This window comes from Pipistrellus hanaki, assembly GCF_964339955.1.
Source record: "Pipistrellus hanaki genome assembly, chromosome: 8".
NCBI classification, from domain to species: domain Eukaryota; kingdom Metazoa; phylum Chordata; class Mammalia; order Chiroptera; family Vespertilionidae; genus Pipistrellus; species Pipistrellus hanaki.
The window spans coordinates 3,282,559-3,304,552 of record NC_140510.1 but is presented as its reverse complement, the minus strand read 5'-3'; the positions used below and the strand labels follow the sequence as shown (position 1 = coordinate 3,304,552).

The 21,994-nt window shown below is 50.9% G+C and overlaps 1 protein-coding gene and 1 pseudogene across 6 annotated transcripts in view; both read left to right on the top strand.

Annotated features, from left to right (window-relative positions):
• Positions 1-9,592, top strand: part of UGGT1 (UDP-glucose glycoprotein glucosyltransferase 1) — a 151,931-nt gene extending 142,339 nt beyond the window's left edge. For 3 of the 5 annotated variants that reach the window (XM_084891991.1, XM_084891990.1, XM_084891992.1), the window contains 3 exons: positions 7,440-7,556; positions 7,760-7,922; positions 9,112-9,589. In XM_084891991.1, coding sequence (XP_084748117.1) covers positions 7,440-7,556; positions 7,760-7,922; positions 9,112-9,137 — 306 coding nt within the window. In that variant the 3' untranslated portion in view covers positions 9,138-9,589. Of the gene's footprint in view, positions 1-7,439; positions 7,557-7,759; positions 7,923-9,111 lie in introns of all 5 variants that reach the window. The other 2 variants (XM_084891989.1, XM_084891988.1) reach the window with 1 other exon arrangement.
• An 11,630-nt stretch (positions 9,593-21,222) lies between these two features.
• LOC311626302 (transmembrane protein 126A-like) lies at positions 21,223-21,994 on the top strand (annotated as a pseudogene). Its single transcript has one exon. The product of its transcript is annotated as a transmembrane protein 126A-like (transcript).

Genomic DNA, 21,994 nt, shown 5'->3' with positions numbered 1-21,994 from the left:
TGATGAAGGCTTAGATCTGGATGTGTTGAGTTAGTATAGCGCTGGGGTGTTGATCTGTGAGTGCCTTGTGTGGGGCCTGGATGAGGTTGGTTGATCTATTTGGTTGGTTGATTGAAGTGTATCCTTGGGCATGTGGAGGTATTATTGATTTGAGAAAATACTAAGTAACTGATTTACTATCTGAAAAATTTAAAGTTCTGAAAGTTTAAGGTCTCTTGCCAAAAAGAAGTTTTAAAGCTAACACCTTAATTTTAATGGAGAAAAGGGAATGACAAGCCCTTCCCACCCAGAACAGGTAAATGGATTCCAACCAGCAGCTATGTTTAAACAATGTGTCCATTTACACTTGAATGGCTACACCTTTTGATAGCCTAAGGGCAAGTTTACAAGTTTGCTCTCAATTCCCAGGGCAGAAAAAAAACAGGGTTTAAAATTATTAGATTTTATTAGATTTTAGAATTTGTTCTTGGAAGTGTAAAAGTTTATTAATTAAAAAAACAACTACAACAACAACAACAAAAGGAGATTGAAAAACCTGATGAACAATAATAGCGATTCATTGTAGTAGAGTCGGTGTGATATGGGAGGGGAGTGGACTGACTGTTCTGGGGGGTGGGGGGGAAGGGAGGGAGGAAGAGACTGAACATAAACTGTACACCTGGGAACCTGGTGGAGGGGGGAAGAAATGAGGAACCTTTGTAATAGTGTGAACAATAAAGATAGATTTAAAAAAAAATTTTTTTAATCAGTATTTTTTTATTGATCTCAAAGAGGAAGGGAAAGGGAGAGAGAGATATGAAAAAACATTAGTGATGAGAGAGAATCATTAATTGACTGCTTCCTGGACACCTTGATCCACTAGGGATCGAGCCTGCCACCTTGGTATGTGCCCTGATTGGGAATCAAACCAGTGACTTCCTGGTTTGTGGCTGTGATTGACGCACAATCACAGCCACACCAGGCAGGCCATGTAGATGTTTTGTATATATGAGCCTTATTTTTCTTTCATATTTAGATCTTTATTCCAGTAGAAATTGTTTTTATGTATGGTATGAGGAAGAGTTCAGCTCATTCTCTGTGTGCACACAGCATGATTTTCTTCTTTAGTGAAATCTGCTGTCCCACAGTGACAGCTCAGTCAGATGTGAAGCACCATGGATTTGGTTCTTGAGCCTCTATTTTATTCCATTGGTCTGTTTGTCTATCTCATACCCATACTAAAAATATTTCAATTCCTGTGGCTTTATAATGAGCCTTGATTCCTAGTAATTTAGATACTTCTACCTCATTCTTTTCCAAGAGTGTCTTACAGTATTCTTTGTCTTTTGTTTTCCTATATATATTTGAGAATTAGATTGTCAGGTTCAGGAGAGGAAAAACATTTGCTAGGATTTTATATTTGGGTTGTGTTTAATTTCATTCAATAAGTTTTCTTCATAGAGATCTTATTAGAGTTATTTTTTAAAACTTGTTTTTTGTTTGTTGCTAGTATCTTTGATTTTTGTTCATTGCCAATCTGTATATACTTTGGTATTTTTAATTACATAATATTATCTACAAATAATGACAATTATACCCTTTTTTAAATCTTATATTTAAAGATTTTTTTTCATGCTTTTTCTATTTGCTAGGACTTCGATGTTGTTGAATAGAAATTTTGATAATGGACATGCTTGAATCAAAAGGAAAGTTTTTGGCGTTTCAGCACTAAGCATTGTGTTTGCTGTATTTGTGCTGTAGATACCTCTCATTCAGATTAAGAAAGTTCATTGATTTCCTGGTTTGCTGCTCTTTTTTGAAAAATCTCATGTTAAATTTTGTATGTTTTAAACATCTGAGATTATATTTTTCTTTTATTCTTTAACGTAGTTATTTACTTAATATAATTTCTGAAATATATTACAACACGACCATGATTTATTATTGTTTTCTGTATATTCCTGAATTCTTTGTGTTGGTGTTAGTTTAAGGAATTTGCATTTATGTGTTTGTGTGATACTGGCTTGCAATGTTCCTGTCAGGTGTTGTTAAGCCTATCTATGTTGGCTTAATAAAATGAAGTATGTTTTGTTCTTTTTCATTTAATTTATTGGATTATTTATTTCTTAAATGTTTGGTGGAATTCACTAGTGCAGCCAGACAGAGCTTTTCTGTGTTTAAATTATAACTCTAATTTCTTAACATTTATTTAACATTTATGGGAAGTTGACATTTTCTATTACTTCATTTGTCAATATTTTAATTAAGTTGTCCTAGCATGTTGTACTAGCATAAATGTCCTAGCATATTGTCACTGAGCTGTTTGTACTAAATTTTCATCATATTGAGATATAATTTATATACAATGACACGGTTAAGTATACTATTTAATAAATATTAAAATATGTTTTTCAAGAGCCAGAATGTTTTCATCACACCAGCTATCTTTTTTAAAGTCCATAGGATCTGCACTTATTTCTTTGCTCTCTCTCTCTTTCTCTCCCTGTCTTTCTCTCTCTTTAATTATTTTTTTAAAATATATTTTATTGATTTTTTACAGAGAGGATGGGAGATGAATAGAGAATTGGAAACATTGATTAGAGAGAAACATCGACCAGCCGCCTCCTGCACACCCCCCACTGGGTATATGCCCACAATCAAGGCACATGCCCCTGACCAGAACCAAGCCCGGGACCCTTGAGTCCGCAGGCTGACACTATCCACGAGCCAAACCGGTTAGGGCTCTCTTTAATTTTTTTTTTCTTTATTATTGATTTTTTAAAGAGAGGAAGGGAGAGAGATAGAGAGCTAGAAACGTCGATGAGAGAGAAACATCGACCAGCTGCCTCTTGCACACCCCCTACCGGATGTGCCCGCAACCAAGGTACATACCCCTGACCGGAATCAAACCTGGGACCTTTCAGTCAGCAGACCGACGCTCTACCACTGAGCCAAACCGGCTTCTGCTCTCTTTAATTCTTGGCATTGTTTATTTGTGCTTTCTCTTTTTTCCAGCTTAAATTAATCAGTTTTACTAGTCTTTTTAGAGATCTAGTTTTTAATGTTTTCCACCTTCTCTATAGTGTTTCTTTTCTGTTTCACTAATTTCTGGTTATTATTTCTTACCTTTTATTTAATTTCCTTTTTTTTCTAATTTATTGAGATATATGTTTAGTTCATTATTTTTATTCTTTTCTAATATGTGCATGAAAATTTCAAATTTTTCCTCAGCAAGATTTTGGCTGCATTCCACATGGTTTCTATGTGGTAATCCCGTATCATTTGATTCAGTTCGTTTCTAGTTTCCATTGTGATTTCTTCTTCGACTCAGGAGTTGGACAAGTGGCCACAAATACCCAGGGTGTCCCCGTTACATGTATAGTTTTTATTGCAATGCTCACTTTACCCGTGGTCTGGATAGGGACTGCAGTGTCTGTGTGCGCCTGCGCTGTGCTGAGGCACTGAGTTCAGAGTGAAAACCGGCTGCACTGCACTGCCCCCCAACCAGCGTGACGAGGCCATCTCAGAAGAAGGGACTTCGGGCATGCTGCAGCCAGGCAGTTCGCTCTCAGTCTGCACCCCAAGGCTCTCCAATTAGGTCATCCCTTCAGCCGGCCCTTCCTGCGCTCCCGCGCCGCACCGCCCTCTCCTGTGCCGGGCACCAGCCCCGGCCCTCCGCAGGCGGCCGCCGGGACGCCCCCTCATCCTTTGTCGTCCAGGGGACTGCTGTGCCCACTGTGCTTTGCAGCTGCTTCCCCATGACTGTCCGCCCTGCAGCTGTGGGTGCGGGCAGTGAGCCCAGCCTCACCCTGGGCACAGGCCATCTTTGCCAGTGAAGCCATTCCAGCTCCTTCCCTCCTCTGGCAACAGGGCCCACCTTTACACTGCCCTCCACCAGGGGCGCTGCCCCACCTCAGTGCCCTCTGCCCCACCTCAGTGCCCTCTGCCCCCACCTCAGTGCCCTCTGCCCCACCTCAGTGCCCTCTGCCCCCACCTCAGTGCCCTCTGCCCCCACCTCAGTGCCCTCTGCCCCACCTCAGTGCCCTCTGCCCCACCTCAGTGCCCTCTGCCCCCACCTCAGTGCCCTCTGCCCCACCTCAGTGCCCTCTGCCCCCACCTCAGTGCCCTCTGCCCCCACCTCAGTGCCCTCTGCCTCTGTGCCCTCTGCCCCCACCTCAGTGCCCTCTGCCCCCACCTCAGTGCCCTCTGCCCCACCTCAGTGCCCTCTGCCCCCACCTCAGTGCCCTCTGCCTCTGTGCCCTCTGCCCCCACCTCAGTGCCCTCTGCCCCCACCTCAGTGCCCTCTGCCCCACCTCAGTGCCCTCTGCCCCACCTCAGTGCCCTCTGCCCCCACCTCAGTGCCCTCTGCCCCCACCTCAGTGCCCTCCACCACAGGCGCTGCCCGCACCATCTGGCTCTGACAAAACACTGAATGGTGGTGGCCTCCCGCTGTGATTTTTTTAATTTCTGGCTCATTTGCTCTGATCTGAACATGTATTCCGTGTGATTTCAGGCATTGAAGTTTACTGAGATTTGCTTTTTGACTCGGGTATGGTCAGTCTGGGTAAACAATTCATCTGGCTTTATATTCTACTAGAGGACCAGTGCACGAACTTTGTGCACTGGGGCAGGGGTGTGCCTCACCCCAGCCTGCACCCTCTCCAATCTAGAACCCCTTGGCTCCCAACTGTTCACCTGTCTGCCTGCCTGGTCACCCCCTAACCACTCCTCTGCCAGTCTGGTCAATACCTAACTGCTCCCCTGCCATCCCAATTACCCCCAACTGCCCTCCCCTGTCTCAGCCTGGTTGCCCCCAACTGCCCTCCCCTGCAGACCCAGTCACGCGCCCCCCCCCCAACTGCCTTCCCTGCTGGCCTGGTCCCCCCCAACTTCCTTCCCTTCCCTGCTGACTTGATTGCCTGTAATTACCCTCCCCTGCCAGCCATCTTGTGGTGGCCATCTTTGACCACATAGGGGCAGCCATTTTGTGTGAGGGTGTGAGGGTCAATTTGCATATTACCTCTTTATTATATAGGATAGTCATTAGGTGTAATGATTTTCCATATGTGCTCGTTAGGAGAAGTTTAGCAATATGTTATGTGTTTTATGTCTCTTTTAGTTTCTGAGAAATTGTTTTAAAATCTTTTTCTGTACCATGAAATCTTTCTCATTTTTGGTTTTGTCAAGTTTACTTTATGTATTTTGATATTGTTATTGAGTGGCTAGAAACTTAGAAGTCATATATATATTTCTGACAAAAACTTTTTATTATCGCTGGTAATACCTTCTAATTTTTATTTTTGGGCCTTAAAGTGTGCTTATCTTTTTTATTATATTTCGTTATTGATTTCAGAGAGGAAGGGAGAGGAAGAGAGAGATAGAAACATCAATGATTAGAGAGAATCATTGAGTGGCTTTCTCCTGCATGCCCCCTACTGCGGATGGAGCCCACAACCCAGGCATGTGCCCTTGGCTGGAATCGAACCTGGGACCCTTCAGTCCACAGGCCAGCACTTTATCCTCTCAGCTAAACCAGCTAGGGCAAAGTGTGCTTATTCTAATGTTAGTCTTCCTTTCAGTTAGGGTTACATTGTATTTTTTTAACATTGTATTTTTTTCTTTTAAACCTTTATTTTCCATCCTCCTTTACCCTTATATTTTAGTTCAGTTTTTTTTTTCACAAATAGCTCATATCTGTTTGTTCTTTCATTTGGTATAACAATCATTTAATTTGAACTTTTATCCCATTTATAGTTAGTATAATTACCCATAAGTTTGTCTTTTCTATATTACTCCTTCGTATTACATGTGTCTGATGTTTCCTTTTTCTCCTCAGTCCGTTTCTTTCAGATTAAATGGGAGTTATAATTTCATTTTCCCTCAATTAAACTTCACTTTTTTACAATCCTTTTAATGACTATTCTACCAATATGTATGTATGTCTGATTTTCCGAATATTGGTTATTCCGTATATTTTACCCACCTACCACACAGTGCCAAACAATGGGAGGTTTGGTGTCAGACTTGAGCTGCATGAAGAGCCACCGGAGAACGTGGCAGAGCTGGCCCTGCGCCCGCTGGCACAGGCGGCCGTAACCGGCGGCTGGGCGAGTGCCGCTCCAGCGCGGCTCCGCCGCCTCGCCGCGCCTCGCGCTGGCGTCTCTGTCCTTCACGCCTCGGGAGGCCTTGATTGAGGGTTCCTTATGAAGCTCCCCTCTGTTCCTCCCTTCCTGGGCTTCTTTACATGAAGGGTCATTTTTCATCTGCCTGGAGAATATTCTTTAACTTCCCTTACTGTGAGCTCACTAGTAAAAGAATTGATTGTGGTAAAATGTACACAACATAAAATTTACCGTGTTAGTCATTTTTAAGTTACAACTCAGTGGCATTAAGTACCTTCATAGTGTTGTGTAACTGTCTATCCTCCCAAACATAAACTGTGTACCCTTGCAAGTTTGAGTGTCCGCCCGTGGACTGAAGGGTCCCGGGCACATCCCAGGCTGCAGGCTCGTTCCCCAGTAGAGGGCGTGCAGGAGGCAGCCATCAGTGATTTTCTCCCATCATTGATGTTTCTGTCTGTCTCCCTCTCCTTCCCTCCATGAAATCAATAAAAATGCCTTTTTTTTTTAAAGAGAATTACTCTTTATATATAACCGCTAGTCTATTTTCTGTCTCTATGAATTTGCCTATTTACATACTTTTTGGAATCATACAATATCTTTCCTTATGCTCATTTCACGTGGCATGTGTTCGAGGTTCATTCACGTTGCAGCAGGCATCAGCGTTTTCTTCCTGTGCAGATGGTGTGATACTTCCTTGCATACATGTACCATGTTGTGTTTACCCATCTGTGATGGACATTTGGCTTATTTCTGTCTTTGACTATTGTGGGTAATGCTTCTATGAACATTGTCTGACAAGCATCTGTTTGAGTCCTTCCTTTCAGTTCTTTTGTGTACATACCTGGAGTGTAATTGCTGGCTCATGATGGAACGTTTTATTGTGTCAAACACAAAATGTTTCCTGAGAAAAAAGCTTCAAAGCATAGGTACAGTTGGCTAGGAAAGGTGTGGGCTTCATCCATTTGGGATCAGGCCTTAGAAAACAAGATGAATTCAGAGCTTACGTTAAGCAAAACTGAACAGAAAGAGGCATACTCCATTTTGAAAGTTGCCTTTCAAAAGACAGCAGTACTTTTTCTTAGAATTGCCCTCGTGGTGGAAGGTCTAGGTGCAGGCTCTTCGATGTTTTATGGAATCCCTAACTTTGTGGTTTTTAAAAACACCACAAGTAAGTATTTTAGTTTCTCTAAAGTTTTCGGTAAGCACCTTTTCAGTTCTGAAAATTTGTGACGGGCACGTGTTATGTGATGAGCAGCTAACATCACTAATTTGCTATGCATTTATTTAAATTTCCCCCTGAACTTTACATTGCTGTATTGTTGGTTTTGTTACCAATAGGATTTGCCCAATAACATGATCCATCAGGTGCCAATTAAGTCGCTCCCCCAAGAATGGCTGTGGTGCGAGACGTGGTGTGATGACGCCTCCAAGAAAAGGGCCAAGACCATTGACTTGGTAAGCTGGCCGCCACGCCTGCCTGTCCCGGGTGTGTGACCGTAGTCTCAGCGTCTGCCTCTGCAGCGCAGGGTGAGGGGATGCGGGGAGCAGCCCTCCGGTGTGGGCGGCATCCCCAGCCAGCCTGCCCCGCTCTGCGCCGGCCTCGGTGGCTGAGGCCCGAGCACCCCGCTCTGCTGAAGCCCTTGTGTGCTGGTTTTCAGTGTAACAACCCCATGACCAAAGAGCCCAAGCTGGAGGCAGCCGCCCGCATCGTCCCGGAGTGGCAGGGCTACGACCAGGAAGTCAAGCAGCTGCAGACCCGCTTCCAGGAGGAGAAGGCGGCGGCCCGGGGCCTGGGGCCGGCGCAGGCGCCTCGCGCAGACGGTAGGCCCGGCTTCGGGAGCCTGCCTCGCTGAGAGTTCTGGTCTCTGGGGCTGCAGGCAGCAGAAGAGTGGCCTCTGTCGGGCGCCGTCCATGTTCCTCACTCCCCCTCAGCCAGCCCGCCCACAGGAGTGCTCACCCCGCAGTCCCTGCCTCTTTTTTTTTTCTTTTTTTTTTAGAAAGGGTGCTTGTATTGTTGTTTAGATTCAGGAGTTTTTTGTTACATAAGCCAAACCTGACAGTAGATTAAAATCTCTTGCCAGATCCCTTGGTTTTTCATGACCCTGTCCAGGCACCAGTAAGTGGACACATTCAGGACCGGCAAACGTGCGTGTCTGTGACTCAGGCCACGAGTGGAGAGCCGTCTGCACGCCGGCCTCGCTCTGTGTGTCTCCTTGAACCCTGGCCATTAGGGAGAGTTAGAACACAGCGTGGCCTTCTGTGAACTCCTCAGCTGCGTTCTGGACTTAACACTTACTCAGCTCAAAACTAACTGAATAAAGCAGCTGCAAACAGGGGTCAGGAGCCACGCACCAAACTTCCTGAAGGTTGTTTCGTGATACTGCCTATCACAGCCAAAGGGTGGATGCCTAAGGTAAAAATAATTCACAGTCATGGGTAAAACTTCAAGGATTTCCACGGACGGGCAGAGAATGGGCCTCCTGCTCAGTCAGGGAAGCGCATGGTGCACGGTCTGAGGGGCCCTGGGGAGCGGCAGGAGCGGGCGGAGAGGCCCGGGCCTCAGTGGTGCCGGCCGCCCCATTCCTCTCGCAGGTGGTCACCTCCAGGAATCACTCCGCAGAGAAGTTATGGAGAAATTATGTGACAAAGCCTAAGGCGTTGAAAACACCTTAAACACCCAAGCATACCAGTAGAGATGGTAAATGAGCTACGTGGGAAGGTGTTTATTAAAGGCAAAAGGAAGGCCTGACTGAAATAGTGCATTTTACTGGAAATATTGTAAATACTGTGCTTTGAAATAGTTCCTATTGTGTAGGGATACGCAGGTAGTTTCCTTGTAAAAATACAGATGTCTTTGTTGTTGATTTTGCTGTCAAGCATATCAAACCAAAGTTTCTAAAAATTTAAAGAGATAAAATGCAGGTGTGGGCACAAATAACAGGGCATAGTACTAGAACATTTCCAGTCTGCATTTTATGACTTTCTTTGCAATTACTGTCTTTTTCTATAGGACCTCAGACTCATGAAGAATTATAATCTGCAGAGAAGGAGAGGAAATCGCATCATTTGAAGAACACTTTTTGTATTAAACGCTCGTTCTCTCTGACCTGTCTATACAACTGCTGACTCGGCTGGGCAGGAGCCCAGCACCTTTGGATTCAGAGCTTTAGCCTTGGCGGCTCTGAGTCTTTGGAGTGAAGGCCCTCGTGGACTTGTACCTCAGAGGAAGACCAGTGGCTGAGCTTCCGGGACTCTGTCAAGAGCCGTCTTCTAACCGGAGGGAAACCGGCCACAGCACGGGGAACCCAGCCTGTGCGCCACCCCCTGAGCCACCGCCCCGCAGCCTCCTCGCCTCCTGGCCTCCTCGCTGACAGCAGCCCAGCCTGCCTTGCGGCCTGCCGGCCGCGCCCACGCCCACGCCTAGCCGTTTGGCCGGAGCCCAGCACGCCTGTCCCGGCACACACACACACACACACCCCCCCCCCGCACCCTCTCCCGCCCGCCTCTCCCGGCACCAGCCCCCCCGCCTCTCCCGGCACCCTCCCTCCCCCCGCCTCTCCCGGCACCAGCCCCCCCGCCTCTCCCGGCACCCCCCCCCCGCCTCTCCCGGCACCCTCCCTCCCCCCCGCCTCTCCCGGCACCCTCCCTCCCCCCCGCCTCTCCCGGCACCCTCCCCCCGCCTCTCCCGGCACCCCCCCCCCCCGCCTCTCCCGGCACCCCCCCCGGCACCCCCCCCGCCTCTCCCGGCACCCCCCTCTCCCCCCGCCTCTCCCGGCACCCCCCCCCCCGCCTCTCCCGGCACCCCCCCCCCCCCCCGCCTCTCCCGGCACCCTCCCTCCCCCCGCCTCTCCCGGCACCCCCCCCCCCCCCCGCCTCTCCCGGCACCCTCCCTCCCCCCGCCTCTCCCGGCACCAGCCCCCCCGCCTCTCCCGGCACCCCCCCGCCTCTCCCGGCACCCTCCCCCCGCCTCTCCCGGCACCAGCCCCCCCGCCTCTCCCGGCACCCCCCCCCCGGCACCCTCCCCCCGCCTCTCCCGGCACCCCCCCCCCCCCGCCTCTCCCGGCACCCCCCCCCGGCACCCTCCCCCCGCCTCTCCCGGCACCCCCCTCCCCCCGCCTCTCCCGGCACCCCCCCCCCCCCGCCTCTCCCGGCACCCCCCCCCCCCCCCGCCTCTCCCGGCACCCCCCCTCCCCCCGCCTCTCCCGGCACCCCCCCCCCCGCCTCTCCCGGCACCCCCCTCCCCCCGCCTCTCCCGGCACCCCCCCCCCCCCCGCCTCTCCCGGCACCCCCCCGCCTCTCCCGGCACCCCCCCCGCCTCTCCCGGCACCCCCCCCCGCCTCTCCCGGCACCCCCCTCCCCCCGCCTCTCCCGGCACCCCCCTCCCCCCCCCGCCTCTCCCGGCACCCCCCCCCGCCTCTCCCGGCACCCCCCCCCCCCGCCTCTCCCGGCACCCCCCCCCCCGCCTCTCCCGGCACCCCCCCCCCGCCTCTCCCGGCACCCCCCCCCCCCGCCTCTCCCGGCACCCCCCCCCCGCCTCTCCCGGCACCCCCCCCCCCCCCGCCTCTCCCGGCACCCCCCCCCCGCCTCTCCCGGCACCCCCCCCCCCCGCCTCTCCCGGCACCCCCCCCCCCCCGCCTCTCCCGGCACCCCCCCCCCCCGCCTCTCCCGGCACCCCCCCCCGCCTCTCCCGGCACCCCCCCCCCCGCCTCTCCCGGCACCCCCCCCCCCCGCCTCTCCCGGCACCCCCCCCCCCCCCGCCTCTCCCGGCACCCCCCCCGCCTCTCCCGGCACCCCCCCCCCCGCCTCTCCCGGCACCCCCCCCGCCTCTCCCGGCACCCCCCCTCCTCGGAGGAGGAGCAGCCAGCAGGGCCGCTGGGCCGGAGGAAAGAGAGAGCAGGGATGGGCTGTAAACCTGGAAATGAAAACCTGTTCCCACCCACCTCGCTGAGTACTCTAGGTCATTGTTTGGAAACCGTTTTTGTATCTGTGAAAGCGTTTGCTTTCTAAACATTGTTTTTACTGCTTTCCTGACGGGGACCAGCCAGAGGCCGGAGTCACCCTGCCGCCCCCGCCAAGGACGTCCTGCCCCGGAGGGGAGGGCAGGGGGCGGCTCCTGCTCCGGCGGCTCTGCCCGGCCAGGGCTCCTGTCCGCCGGCCTCAGGGCGCACGGGGCGCTCAGCGGGGTTTAATGTGCGGGTCTTTTAAAACCCGTCTTATGATAAATATCGAGTGCTTTATCATGTCCGTACTCCAGGCGGAAGGGAGCTGAGGAGTCCCCACTGTGACGGAGCTGGGAGTTTGCTCCTACAATCCTAAGCATGGCGGGAGGCAGGAGCGGCCTGCCCTGGGCCGGCCGAGGCTGCCGAGCGAGGAGCCTCCCCTCGGCCCGGCCTGCCTGTCCCCGGGCCTCAGTGACGGCCTGTCCCCGGGGCCTCAGTGACGGCCTGTCCCCGGGGCCTCAGTGACGGCCTGTCCCCGGGCCTCAGTGACGGCCTGTCCCCCGGGGCCTCAGTGACGGCCTGTCCCCGGGGCCTCTGATGGCCTGTCCCCGGGGCCTCAGTGACGGCCTGTCCCCGGGCCTCTGACGGCCTGTCCCCGGGGCCTCAGTGACGGCCTGTCCCCGGGGCCTCAGTGAGGGCCTGTCCCCCGGGGCCTCAGTGAGGGCCTGTCCCGGGGCCTCAGTGACGGCCTGTCCCCGGGGCCTCAGTGACGGCCTGTCCCCGGGGCCTCAGTGACGGCCTGTCCCCCGGGGCCTCAGTGACGGCCTGTCCCCCGGGGCCTCAGTGACGGCCTGTCCCCGGGGCCTCAGTGACGGCCTGTCCCCCGGGGCCTCAGTGACGGCCTGTCCCCCGGGGCCTCAGTGAGGGCCTGTCCCCGGGGCCTCTGACGGCCTGTCCCCGGGGCCTCAGTGACGGCCTGTCCCCGGGCCTCAGTGACGGCCTGTCCCCGGGGCCTCTGACTGCCTGTCCCCCGGGGCCTCAGTGAGGGCCTGTCCCCGGGGCCTCAGTGACGGCCTGTCCTCCGGGCCTCAGTGACAGCCTGTCCCCGGGGCCTCTGACTGCCTGTCCCCCGGGGCCTCAGTGACGGCCTGTCCTCCGGGCCTCAGTGACGGCCTGTCCCCGGGGCCTCTGACTGCCTGTCCCCCGGGGCCTCAGTGACGGCCTGTCCCCGGGCCTCAGTGACGGCCTGTCCCCCGGGGCCTCAGTGACGGCCTGTCCCCGGGGCCTCTGATGGCCTGTCCCCGGGGCCTCAGTGACGGCCTGTCCCCGGGCCTCTGACGGCCTGTCCCCGGGGCCTCAGTGACGGCCTGTCCCCGGGGCCTCAGTGAGGGCCTGTCCCCCGGGGCCTCAGTGAGGGCCTGTCCCGGGGCCTCAGTGACGGCCTGTCCCCGGGGCCTCAGTGACGGCCTGTCCCCGGGGCCTCAGTGACGGCCTGTCCCCCGGGGCCTCAGTGAGGGCCTGTCCCCCGGGGCCTCAGTGACGGCCTGTCCCCGGGGCCTCAGTGACGGCCTGTCCCCGGGGCCTCAGTGACGGCCTGTCCCCCGGGGCCTCAGTGACGGCCTGTCCCCCGGGGCCTCAGTGAGGGCCTGTCCCCGGGGCCTCTGACGGCCTGTCCCCGGGGCCTCAGTGACGGCCTGTCCCCGGGCCTCAGTGACGGCCTGTCCCCGGGGCCTCTGACTGCCTGTCCCCCGGGGCCTCAGTGAGGGCCTGTCCCCGGGGCCTCAGTGACGGCCTGTCCTCCGGGCCTCAGTGACGGCCTGTCCCCGGGGCCTCTGACTGCCTGTCCCCCGGGGCCTCAGTGACGGCCTGTCCTCCGGGCCTCAGTGACGGCCTGTCCCCGGGCCTCAGTGACGGCCTGTCCCCCGGGGCCTCAGTGACGGCCTGTCCTCCGGGCCTCAGTGACGGCCTGTCCCCCGGGGCCTCAGTGACGGCCTGTCCCCGGGGCCTCTGACGGCCTGTCCCCCGGGGCCTCAGTGAGGGCCTGTCCCCCGGGCCTCTGGCGGCCTGTGCCCTCCCCGCAGGGTCAGTGATGTTGGGCTGTGAATGTGCAAGGCCAGCGGCTTCCGCAGCGGCCTGGCTCCATCCTCGGGCCCTGGCTCCCCTCGGGAGGCGGCGTGGCGGCTCCTGTGTGGGGCCGGGAGCCGGGGGCGGGCAGGCCGCGGGCACAGGGCTGGTGGCGGGAGCGTGGGCACGGGCTCCCCCCGCCTGCCCGGGCGGAAGTGCCATTCTGAACGAGTGCGGGGGGATGAGAGGCTGCGGCCGGCCCGTGGGCGGGGGGGTTGGGGGGGCCGAGCTCGGCCAGGCTGCGGTCAGTGCTCCCTGGACAAGACTGACAGGTGCCAGGTCTGCCAACGGCACTCACCGGGGCCGCACGCCGGCCGGCCGGCCCACACGAGGTCCTGTGCACCGGTTCTGGGGAGGAAGGTCCCTGGTGCTGACCAGAGGCTTCCAAGCACAGAGCACCGTGAGCTCTGTGGCCTGTCGCTGCTCACCTCAGGCTGCTCTGCCCGAGGGGACCTGTAACTGGCCACTGGGAGGAGGCTGCACTGGGGGCAGCACAGTCCCCCCCAGACTGGCCTGCGCTGGCGAGAAGTAGCCCATGACCCGGAAGTGGCTTAGGACAGCTCCTCATGGCCCCGCCCCCTCCCCTCCGAGGGCTTGAAAGCAGCCTTCCTAAGGTTGCCCTGAACGATTACAGAAATAATTCAACTCCAGAGGCTCAGGGGACGATCCATCCAGTTCATTTTTCTGAGCAAAACATCACTGTGATATCAGATTTCATGGGATGGAAATGTTTTGGTCAAAAACACCTAAGGAAACTTTCTTGGTACACAAGTGGGGGTGCATTGTGCAAACTTATTTAAATACACAGACCATTGTTGTGTCATTTTATGATTAGTTCTTTAAATACTTGATTTTATGGGGGAAATGTGGGGGATAATTAGTGTTAATCAACTTAAATATACCTGCCATGTGTCTAGTTTGGTTGGATAACATTTTAAATTCATATTTGTGTTTCTCTGCCTGCATGGAGGAAGGGAAGACCTGTCAGGCCTTTGGTCATTATGTGGCTAATTCACACCTAGGAGACTCGCTAGCTCTGTCCTCATAGATATTTCAAAGCGCCTGGAGGACCCAGGTTCTCTTGTTAGGTGGTCTCTGACCTCTGCTCTGCCACGGGACGGACACTGCCAAGTCCGAGTCCGGGGCCCGCCCCTGGGACGGTGCTGACTGTGAGAATCCCAGGGCCAGCCGAGCGCAGCGCTGTGTGTGAGGACGCCAGCAAGAAGCCATCTCCGAGCCCGTCACTCCAGGGCCCAGGCCGGGGTGGCAGCTGTAATGCGTAGGCTACGAGATCGGGCCTAGTGAAGGCCGTCCTCCCATCGGCACTCCATGCAATGCCTTACTTAGACTAGCTTTCCAGAGAAATAGGCACACTTCCTCTTCAGAGTGAGAGAATACATCAACTGTGAAGTCAACAATTTGAGAAACAGGTGGCCAAACACCATGTTTTCCAACCAGTTATCGTTGGTATAGCAATGTAAACATGGAAAGCTGGAGAAAAATGTTAAATTTTTAAAAATACTATGTATCTAAAACACCCTTTTTTATAAAAACTTATATTTTACTGTAATTCTGTTCCACTCATTGCAAGGTAGGCCCCGGGCCCTGAGGTGACTGCCTGAACCTCCTGCTGCTGTCACAATAAACGTCTCTCTACGGCTGTCTGGCTGGTCATCCCACCCTTATGTCTCCGAAGGCAGTGTCTGAGCTCAGAGTCCATGCCTGCATCTGGCAGAGCAGCAGGCCAGCCAGGAGAGCTTTGCCTGACCCTCACGCCTGGTGGCAGAGCTGGGTCTGGCGGCAGCCAGTGTGCTGGAGTCAGGACAGTGCCCAGGCCTCTGCTGGGGACCCAGCCTTGCGAGCCGCCCAGGCAGGTCTGGCACTGACCGTGACAGAAGGGAGGGCGTGGGATTCGCTCATCTCGAGTCTGAGCTCCCACTCGGGCCAGATGTGGAGCTGAGTCCCTTCTGGCAGGTTCTCACTGGACACTGCAAGTGCGAGCAGTGCGTGCCCTTGCTGAGTGGAGGTCGTGGGTGTGCAGACACCACAGAGGGCACCTAAGGTGTCAGCAAGGGGGCTTCGTGGTCAGGAAAAGCTTCTGCAAGATGATGTTTAAATGGAAACCTAAAGAATAAGGAGGAATAATCCGTGGAGAACAAGAGTATCTGACTCAGGGAGTCCATGTGAACCTTCGTGGTCAGAGCCATGGCAGGAGAGAAGTTCCAGAGAGGGGTCTGAGTCTGACCCAGGCCACAAGAAAGCCCCTGAGGGGTTTCAAACAGTGCCAACATGGATGTTTTATAATATTTTTTAATTGACCTATAGCAAATGTAGACACAAGTACATAAACATGCACCTTGATAGGTTTAAAGTGAACACATATGTGTACCCATCGCCCAGATTAATAAAAGAAAGGAAGTTGGATTTTATTTTATCTTAAACTAAAGGCCCGGTGCACAAAATTTGTGCACGGGGAGGGGGCGGTGTCCCTCAGCCCAGCCTGCTCCCTCTCCCTGGGATCCCTCTCAATCCAGGACTGCTAGTTCCCAACTGCTCACCTGCCTGCCTTTCCACTTCTGGCTGCCAGCCTGATCACCCCCTAACCACAACCCTGCCAGCCTGATTGATGCCTAACTGCTCCCTTGCCAGCCTGATTGCCCCTAACTGCCCTCCCCTGCAAATCTGGTCATGCCCTCTCCTGCTGGTCTGGTCCCCCAGAACTGCTCTCCCCTGCAGGCCTGGGTTCCCCCCAACTGCCCTTCCTTGCAGGCCTGTTCACCCCCAACTCCCCTCTTCTGCCGGCCTGGTCACTCCCAACTGCCCTCCCTTGAAGGCCTGGTCCCTCCCAACTGCCCTCTGATGCCATCTTGCATCCACAAGGGGGCAGGATCTTTGACCACATGGGGGCAGCCATCTTGTGTGTTGGAGTGATGGTCAGTCTGCATATTACTCTTTTATTAGATAGGATAGAGGCCTGGTGCATGGGTGGGGGCCAGCTGGTTTGCCCTGAAGGGTGTCCTGGATCAGGGTGGAGGTTCCCTTGGGGTGTGGGGTGGCCTGAGCGAGAGGCCTGTGATAGTTTGCAGGCCAGCCATGCCCCCTGGTGAGCCAAGCAGAGGCCCTGTTAATCTGGAATTTATTTACCTTCTACAATTGAAACTTTATGGCCTAGAGTGGAGGCCTGGGCCGGCCAAGGTGTGCAGGAAGTTAAGCTTCCTCCATCAGCAGGGAAACCCAAGCCGCCTGCTTGCTCCATGTTTGCAGCCATCTTGGTTGGGTTAATGTGCATACTTTCTCTCGAATGGCTGGTGGGCATAGTGGAGGTGTGGTAAATTTGCATGTTTCTCTTTTATTAGTGTAGATAACATGTAGATATCTGATTACAATCTGGCAAGAGCATTTGTATCAGACTAATACACACTGTTGAAATGCACTGGAAAGTGACCAGAGACAGGCAAAACCGGGGAGCAGGGCTCCAGCACAGAAGAGAAATGAGGATTTCAGCTCTGCGGCCACTCCTCACGTGCCACAGGGAAGGCAACGAGTAGCAGTCTTCCTGGGCTGCAGAGCTAAGCAGAGTTTGGGGCTGCCTGCACAGCTGGAAATTGGAAGGGAAATTTCAGAAAGGAAGAGTCCACAGAGCCTTGAATTTGCCCTATATGTTCCCCTCAAACGCTTGACTGACTAAATGAGGATGAACAGGACAGGATTCCAAGAGGCCCAACAGAAAGCAACAACTGGGAGGCTTGAAATCTCAGTGGTGATTTTAGCTGATGTCTGGTGCTGGGGAGTGGAAGTTTGAAATTTATGTTCCACCAAATTAGAGGCTTGGTAAATACTTTGGGCTTTCTATTGAAAACTTAAAGGGCTATACTACCTTAGATTAGAACCATATCACAAAGCTCATGTTTAGGCCCTTGGACTAAGGACAAAACTAAAGTAGCAAAGCCTAAAGTCAAGCCTGTGAAGAATCAAGGTGACTTGCTAGTAACTTAATTGCCTACTAAACAAAACCCAGCAAGTTCCCCAGAAAACAATAACTGAATTCAGAGTCTCTAACTGAGTCACTCAGACTGTTCAGTGCACAACCACAAATCAGAAGACATAAAAAGAAACCAGAATATATGACAATAACCAAGAAAAAATGGAAAGAAACACCCACAGAAACCAAGATGTTGAATTATTGAGTAAAAATGGAGCATTTAATATCTTGCTCTTTGGCATGTGTCTTCAGTTTGGCATAGATAAACATAAAAATTCTCGTACTAAAAAAATTATAAATATGTTAAAAAATCTATAGGAAAGGATATTTGGATAAAGATGTGGGGAAATTTAGGTGAGAAATGAAATTTTGAAGATGGATTTCATGAATGAACTTAAAAGAAGATTAAACACTGCAGGAGAAAGAATCAGTGAGCTTGAAGACAGGATAACAGAAATCCAAATTGAAGCGCAAAGAGGGGAAAAGAGATTGAAGAAGCAAACAGATGCAATGATATGTTAAGTGGAGTACTAGAAAAAGACAAGCTATTTGGAGAAATATTAATCAAAATTCTTCAAAAATTCTTCAAAATGTGATGAAAAATATCAGCTCATAGGTCAGTGACTCCCTGAAGTTTCATTTCTTAAAATGCTGTCTTCACCCAGCTTGAGGCCCTGGCTAGAGACCAGTTATCTTAAACAGCTTAACACCTCACCTTTGGACTCTCGGTGCCACTGTGTACCCCCTAATCACCCAAGGCCAGAGAACAGACAGCCAATGACAGCTCTTATGCCCCAGAGCCCATTGGAATTATTCAAATGAGCCAATCCTAAACCTTCTTCCCCTGCCTCACCCTCACTCCTGAGAGGGGGTGCACAGGAAAAGCTCTCACCCACAGTTTCTACCTTGCTAACCCCAATGCTGCTGAGTGGCCCTGGGTGGTGTGCATGGACTGTGAGTATACTGGTATCAGCACTAACATTCTCCTGGTTTCTCTCTCTTGGTCTGTATCTGGCCTCACCATATGCCACCCCCTCCCCAAAGCAGGATAAATATAAAGAAACCACAAATAGGCACATCCTAGAGTCTAGGACCTACGCCAATGCGGACTTTTCATCAGGGTAACAGAACAGATACAATGACATTCTAAAATGTGAAAAGAAGGCTGTCTTAACATTCTGTATGCAGGGAACTTATTCTTCAAAATGAATGTGACATAAAATTTCACAATAACTGAATGCTGAGAGCATTCATTGCCAGTAGACCTGAACTATTAAAAAAAAAATGGAAAAGCTTCTTCAGGGTAAAAGAATCAATGCCAGGTGGAATTCAGATCTACAGGAAAGACTGAAGATCACTGGAAACAGTGTGGGGATTTATACCGTTTTTCCCTTTAAGTGACTTGATGGCATGATCCAAAAATGGTACCTATGCTTATATTGTGGGGTTATAACATGTCAAAGTAAAATATTGCACCAAGGATGAGAGTTACAGATACTTACATTGTATGTGAACTGGTGTGATGGTAATGCAAGATAAACTGTGATAGTTGAAGAAATGTATTGTTTTCCCTAGAGCAACCATTTTTAAAAAAATACAGTAATAGGAAGAGAAAGAGAAATTGAATGCTTAAATTAAAAGTTTAATTTTAAAAGAACTTTATCAATTCAACAGCAACTGGAAAGGAGGAACAAAGAAGTGTAGAGGAGATAGAGTAAACAAAGAATAAATAATCGACTTTAAACTGAAAAGATTAAAGTTGTGTTATATATCAACCATTTTAAACATTCAATAAGAGGCTGAGCCGAAACTGGTTTGGCTCAGTGGATAGAGTGTCAACCTGTGGACTGAAGGGTCCCTGGTTCGATTCTGGTCAAGGGCATGTACCTTGGTTGCGGGCACATCTCCAGTAGGGGGTGTGCGGGAGGCAGCTGATCGATGATTCTCTCTCATTGATGTTTCTAACTCTCTATCCCTCTCTCTCTTCCTCTGTGTAAAAAATCAATAAATATATTAAAAAAATATATTAAACAAAAAAAAAGGCTGAGATTCTCAGATTGTATTTTTTGAAGCAATTTGTGAGTGATGCACACTAAATAGATGGGCTGAAACTAAGAAATATACAACACTGCTCTGGCCCATTTTGCTTGGGAGTTAGAGTGTTGGCCAGCAAGTGAAGAGTGGCAGGCCTCAGTTGGGGCATGAGTGGGAGGCAATTAATCAATATGCTTCTCTCTCTCTCTTTCTCTCTCCTCTTTTATCTACCACCCTTCCTTATATTCTGTCTAAAAAAAATTAATAGAAAAAATGTCCTTGGGTAAGGATTTTAAAAGAAATATACGACACAAACACTAATAATAAAATTAGTGTAACTATCTTAATATCAAACAGTGAAATTCAAGACAATGAGTGTTACCAGAGGAAAGAGGATATTCTATAATGTTAGAAGTCAATAAATCAAGAAGACATTAACAATCCTAAATATGTATGCACTGAATGCTTATTTAAAAATACAGAGTGCAGAAATGACAACATGCAAAATTGCAGACTACAGATTTGGGGTCAGTCACTCCACTAAGTCCATCACTAAGCTGGAAAGAGCCTGAGGAACCAATGCTTTGGGACCTCTGAACAGGGTGGGCACTCTGCAGCCATGGGGAATGCTTCATGGATGGAAAGGCTTCTGACCTTTGTGAGTGGCCTTCACAAGCCAAAGGCCAGTCCCAGTTAAGTCTCAGCACCTCAGCTAAGGGGCAGTAGCCAATGTTCCGGGAACAGCTGGCTGGTGCGACTGAGCAGTGTGACCTTGTCCTCAAATACTTGGATTTGTGCATTTGGGCTGGTCTATGCCTGACGAACTAGCATAGGTACTTGCCTTGGTTTTGGCCCTCAGTAGACGAGACCCTTTGTTTTCCTTATTGAAGATGGACATTTAAAGAAATTGTTCTCCGGCACTGCTTGACTAAAGAAATAATGGATCAGAATTGTCAGGGGAAAGTGAAAGCTACACGGATACTCTCCCAGGACCAAACTGGAAAGACAATTAAAATACAGAAAAGCCACCCTGAAAAATCAACTGAAGACTAGCTGGAGAGAATCCTGATAACTAAGGATGGAAAGTGGAGACCCCATAGAGACTGGTAGTAAGTGTGGAAGTGTGAAGAGGCTGGCTGGGCTCCCACTGACAGCAGCTGAAGAAATAATGGCAGAAAAACTCCCTAATCCTGTAGAGGAAAAATTTACACAAGTTCAGGAGGCACAGAATGTCCCAAGCAAGGGCCCATGTCCAGACACATCATAATTAAAATGACAAAAATAAAGACAAAGAGAATAAGAAAAGAAAATTTTTACCTACAAAGAAGCTCCCTTAAGGCTAATGCCTGATTTCTCATCAGAAACTCTACAGGCAACAAAGGAATGGCATGAAGTACTCAAAGTAATGAATAGCAAGGATGTGAAACCAAGATTACTATATCCAGCAAGGCTATCATTCAAAATAGATGGTGAAATTAAGAGCTTCCTAGACAAAAGCTAAAGGAGTTTGTTACCACTACAAGGAGTTTTTCAGCACTACAAGAAATGCTAAATAGACTGCTGTAATGAGAAGACATATATATAGAGAGAAACATAGGCATACAGAATTAAAATGGCAATAAATAAGTATCTCTCAATAATAACTTTAAGTGTAAGTGGATTAAAGGCTCCAATCAAAAGGCATGGATGAGAGTGAAGAGATATATAGGGGTTCTCCAGCTACGACCAGCATGGCTAGAGAGCAAACGAGTCCTGAGTAGGGGTGTCTGGGGATTGAGAAAAAGAAAGACAGACACAGAGACAGTGGGTAAAGCTGGGACCAGGATGAACACTGTTCTTGGATGGAGAAACAGTGACCCAGAGCTAGTACGGCATGTTTATTATATACAGCATTATACCAGGAAGTATTACTAAATTTAAGACAAAGGAAATTATGTGAAATCATGATTAAAGATCAAGCTGCAGAGTCATGTGCCTCCAAAGATGGCTGCGCCAGCGCGAGCAGGAAGAAGGTTGCTGTGAGCCTCAGGGCCGAGGAAGGCCGGAGCCAGGAGCCACACCGAGGGCAGCGGGGGAGCACGAGGTTCAAGATGGAAAATCATGAATCAGATGATACTTTCAAAAGAGAACACATTTTTGACATCATACACAGAAAAATTAACCAACTTCCAGAAGCAGAAAGGAATCTACCTGAACATGGATCAACATATATTGGACTTAATGCTGCTCTCTGTGGCCTAATAGCAAACAGTCTTTTTTGACACGTCTTAAATGTGACACAGGCTTGTATAGCTGCTGGTTTATCAATGGCAGTGATTCCATTTTTGACAGCAGACGTATCTTACAAAACCGTTGTAAGTTTACCACTGAATACAGGTGATTTGCATTGTGAAACCTGTCCCATAACACAGGTGGATTGGCTGGCTTGCTCTTGGTGGTCTGTACCCTGTTTTCTTGGCTATTTCTGTGAATGGTGGCCTAGCAGCCAGGTATGCCTCAGTCCTGCTGAGAGAGGAAACATCTTAACCTACTGGTCAGAATTTCTCAGCCTGTCTTTAGAAAGATGTTGTTTCCTATTTTGCTCCGGACTGGGTTTTCAGCATACCTTAGTTCAAGGCAATATAAACTACTTATAAAGGTTCTTCAATTACCTGAACCTGGCCTAAACATTGAATGATTGTTATGCAAATGTGTACGCAAAAATAAAGCTGTAATAACCAAAAAAAAAAAAAAAAAGATCAAGCTGCAATTCTTCATCCTTGTGGCTTCTTGTAATCATCAGGCCTGACTGGACCTTGTATCTGCCCCTGGTG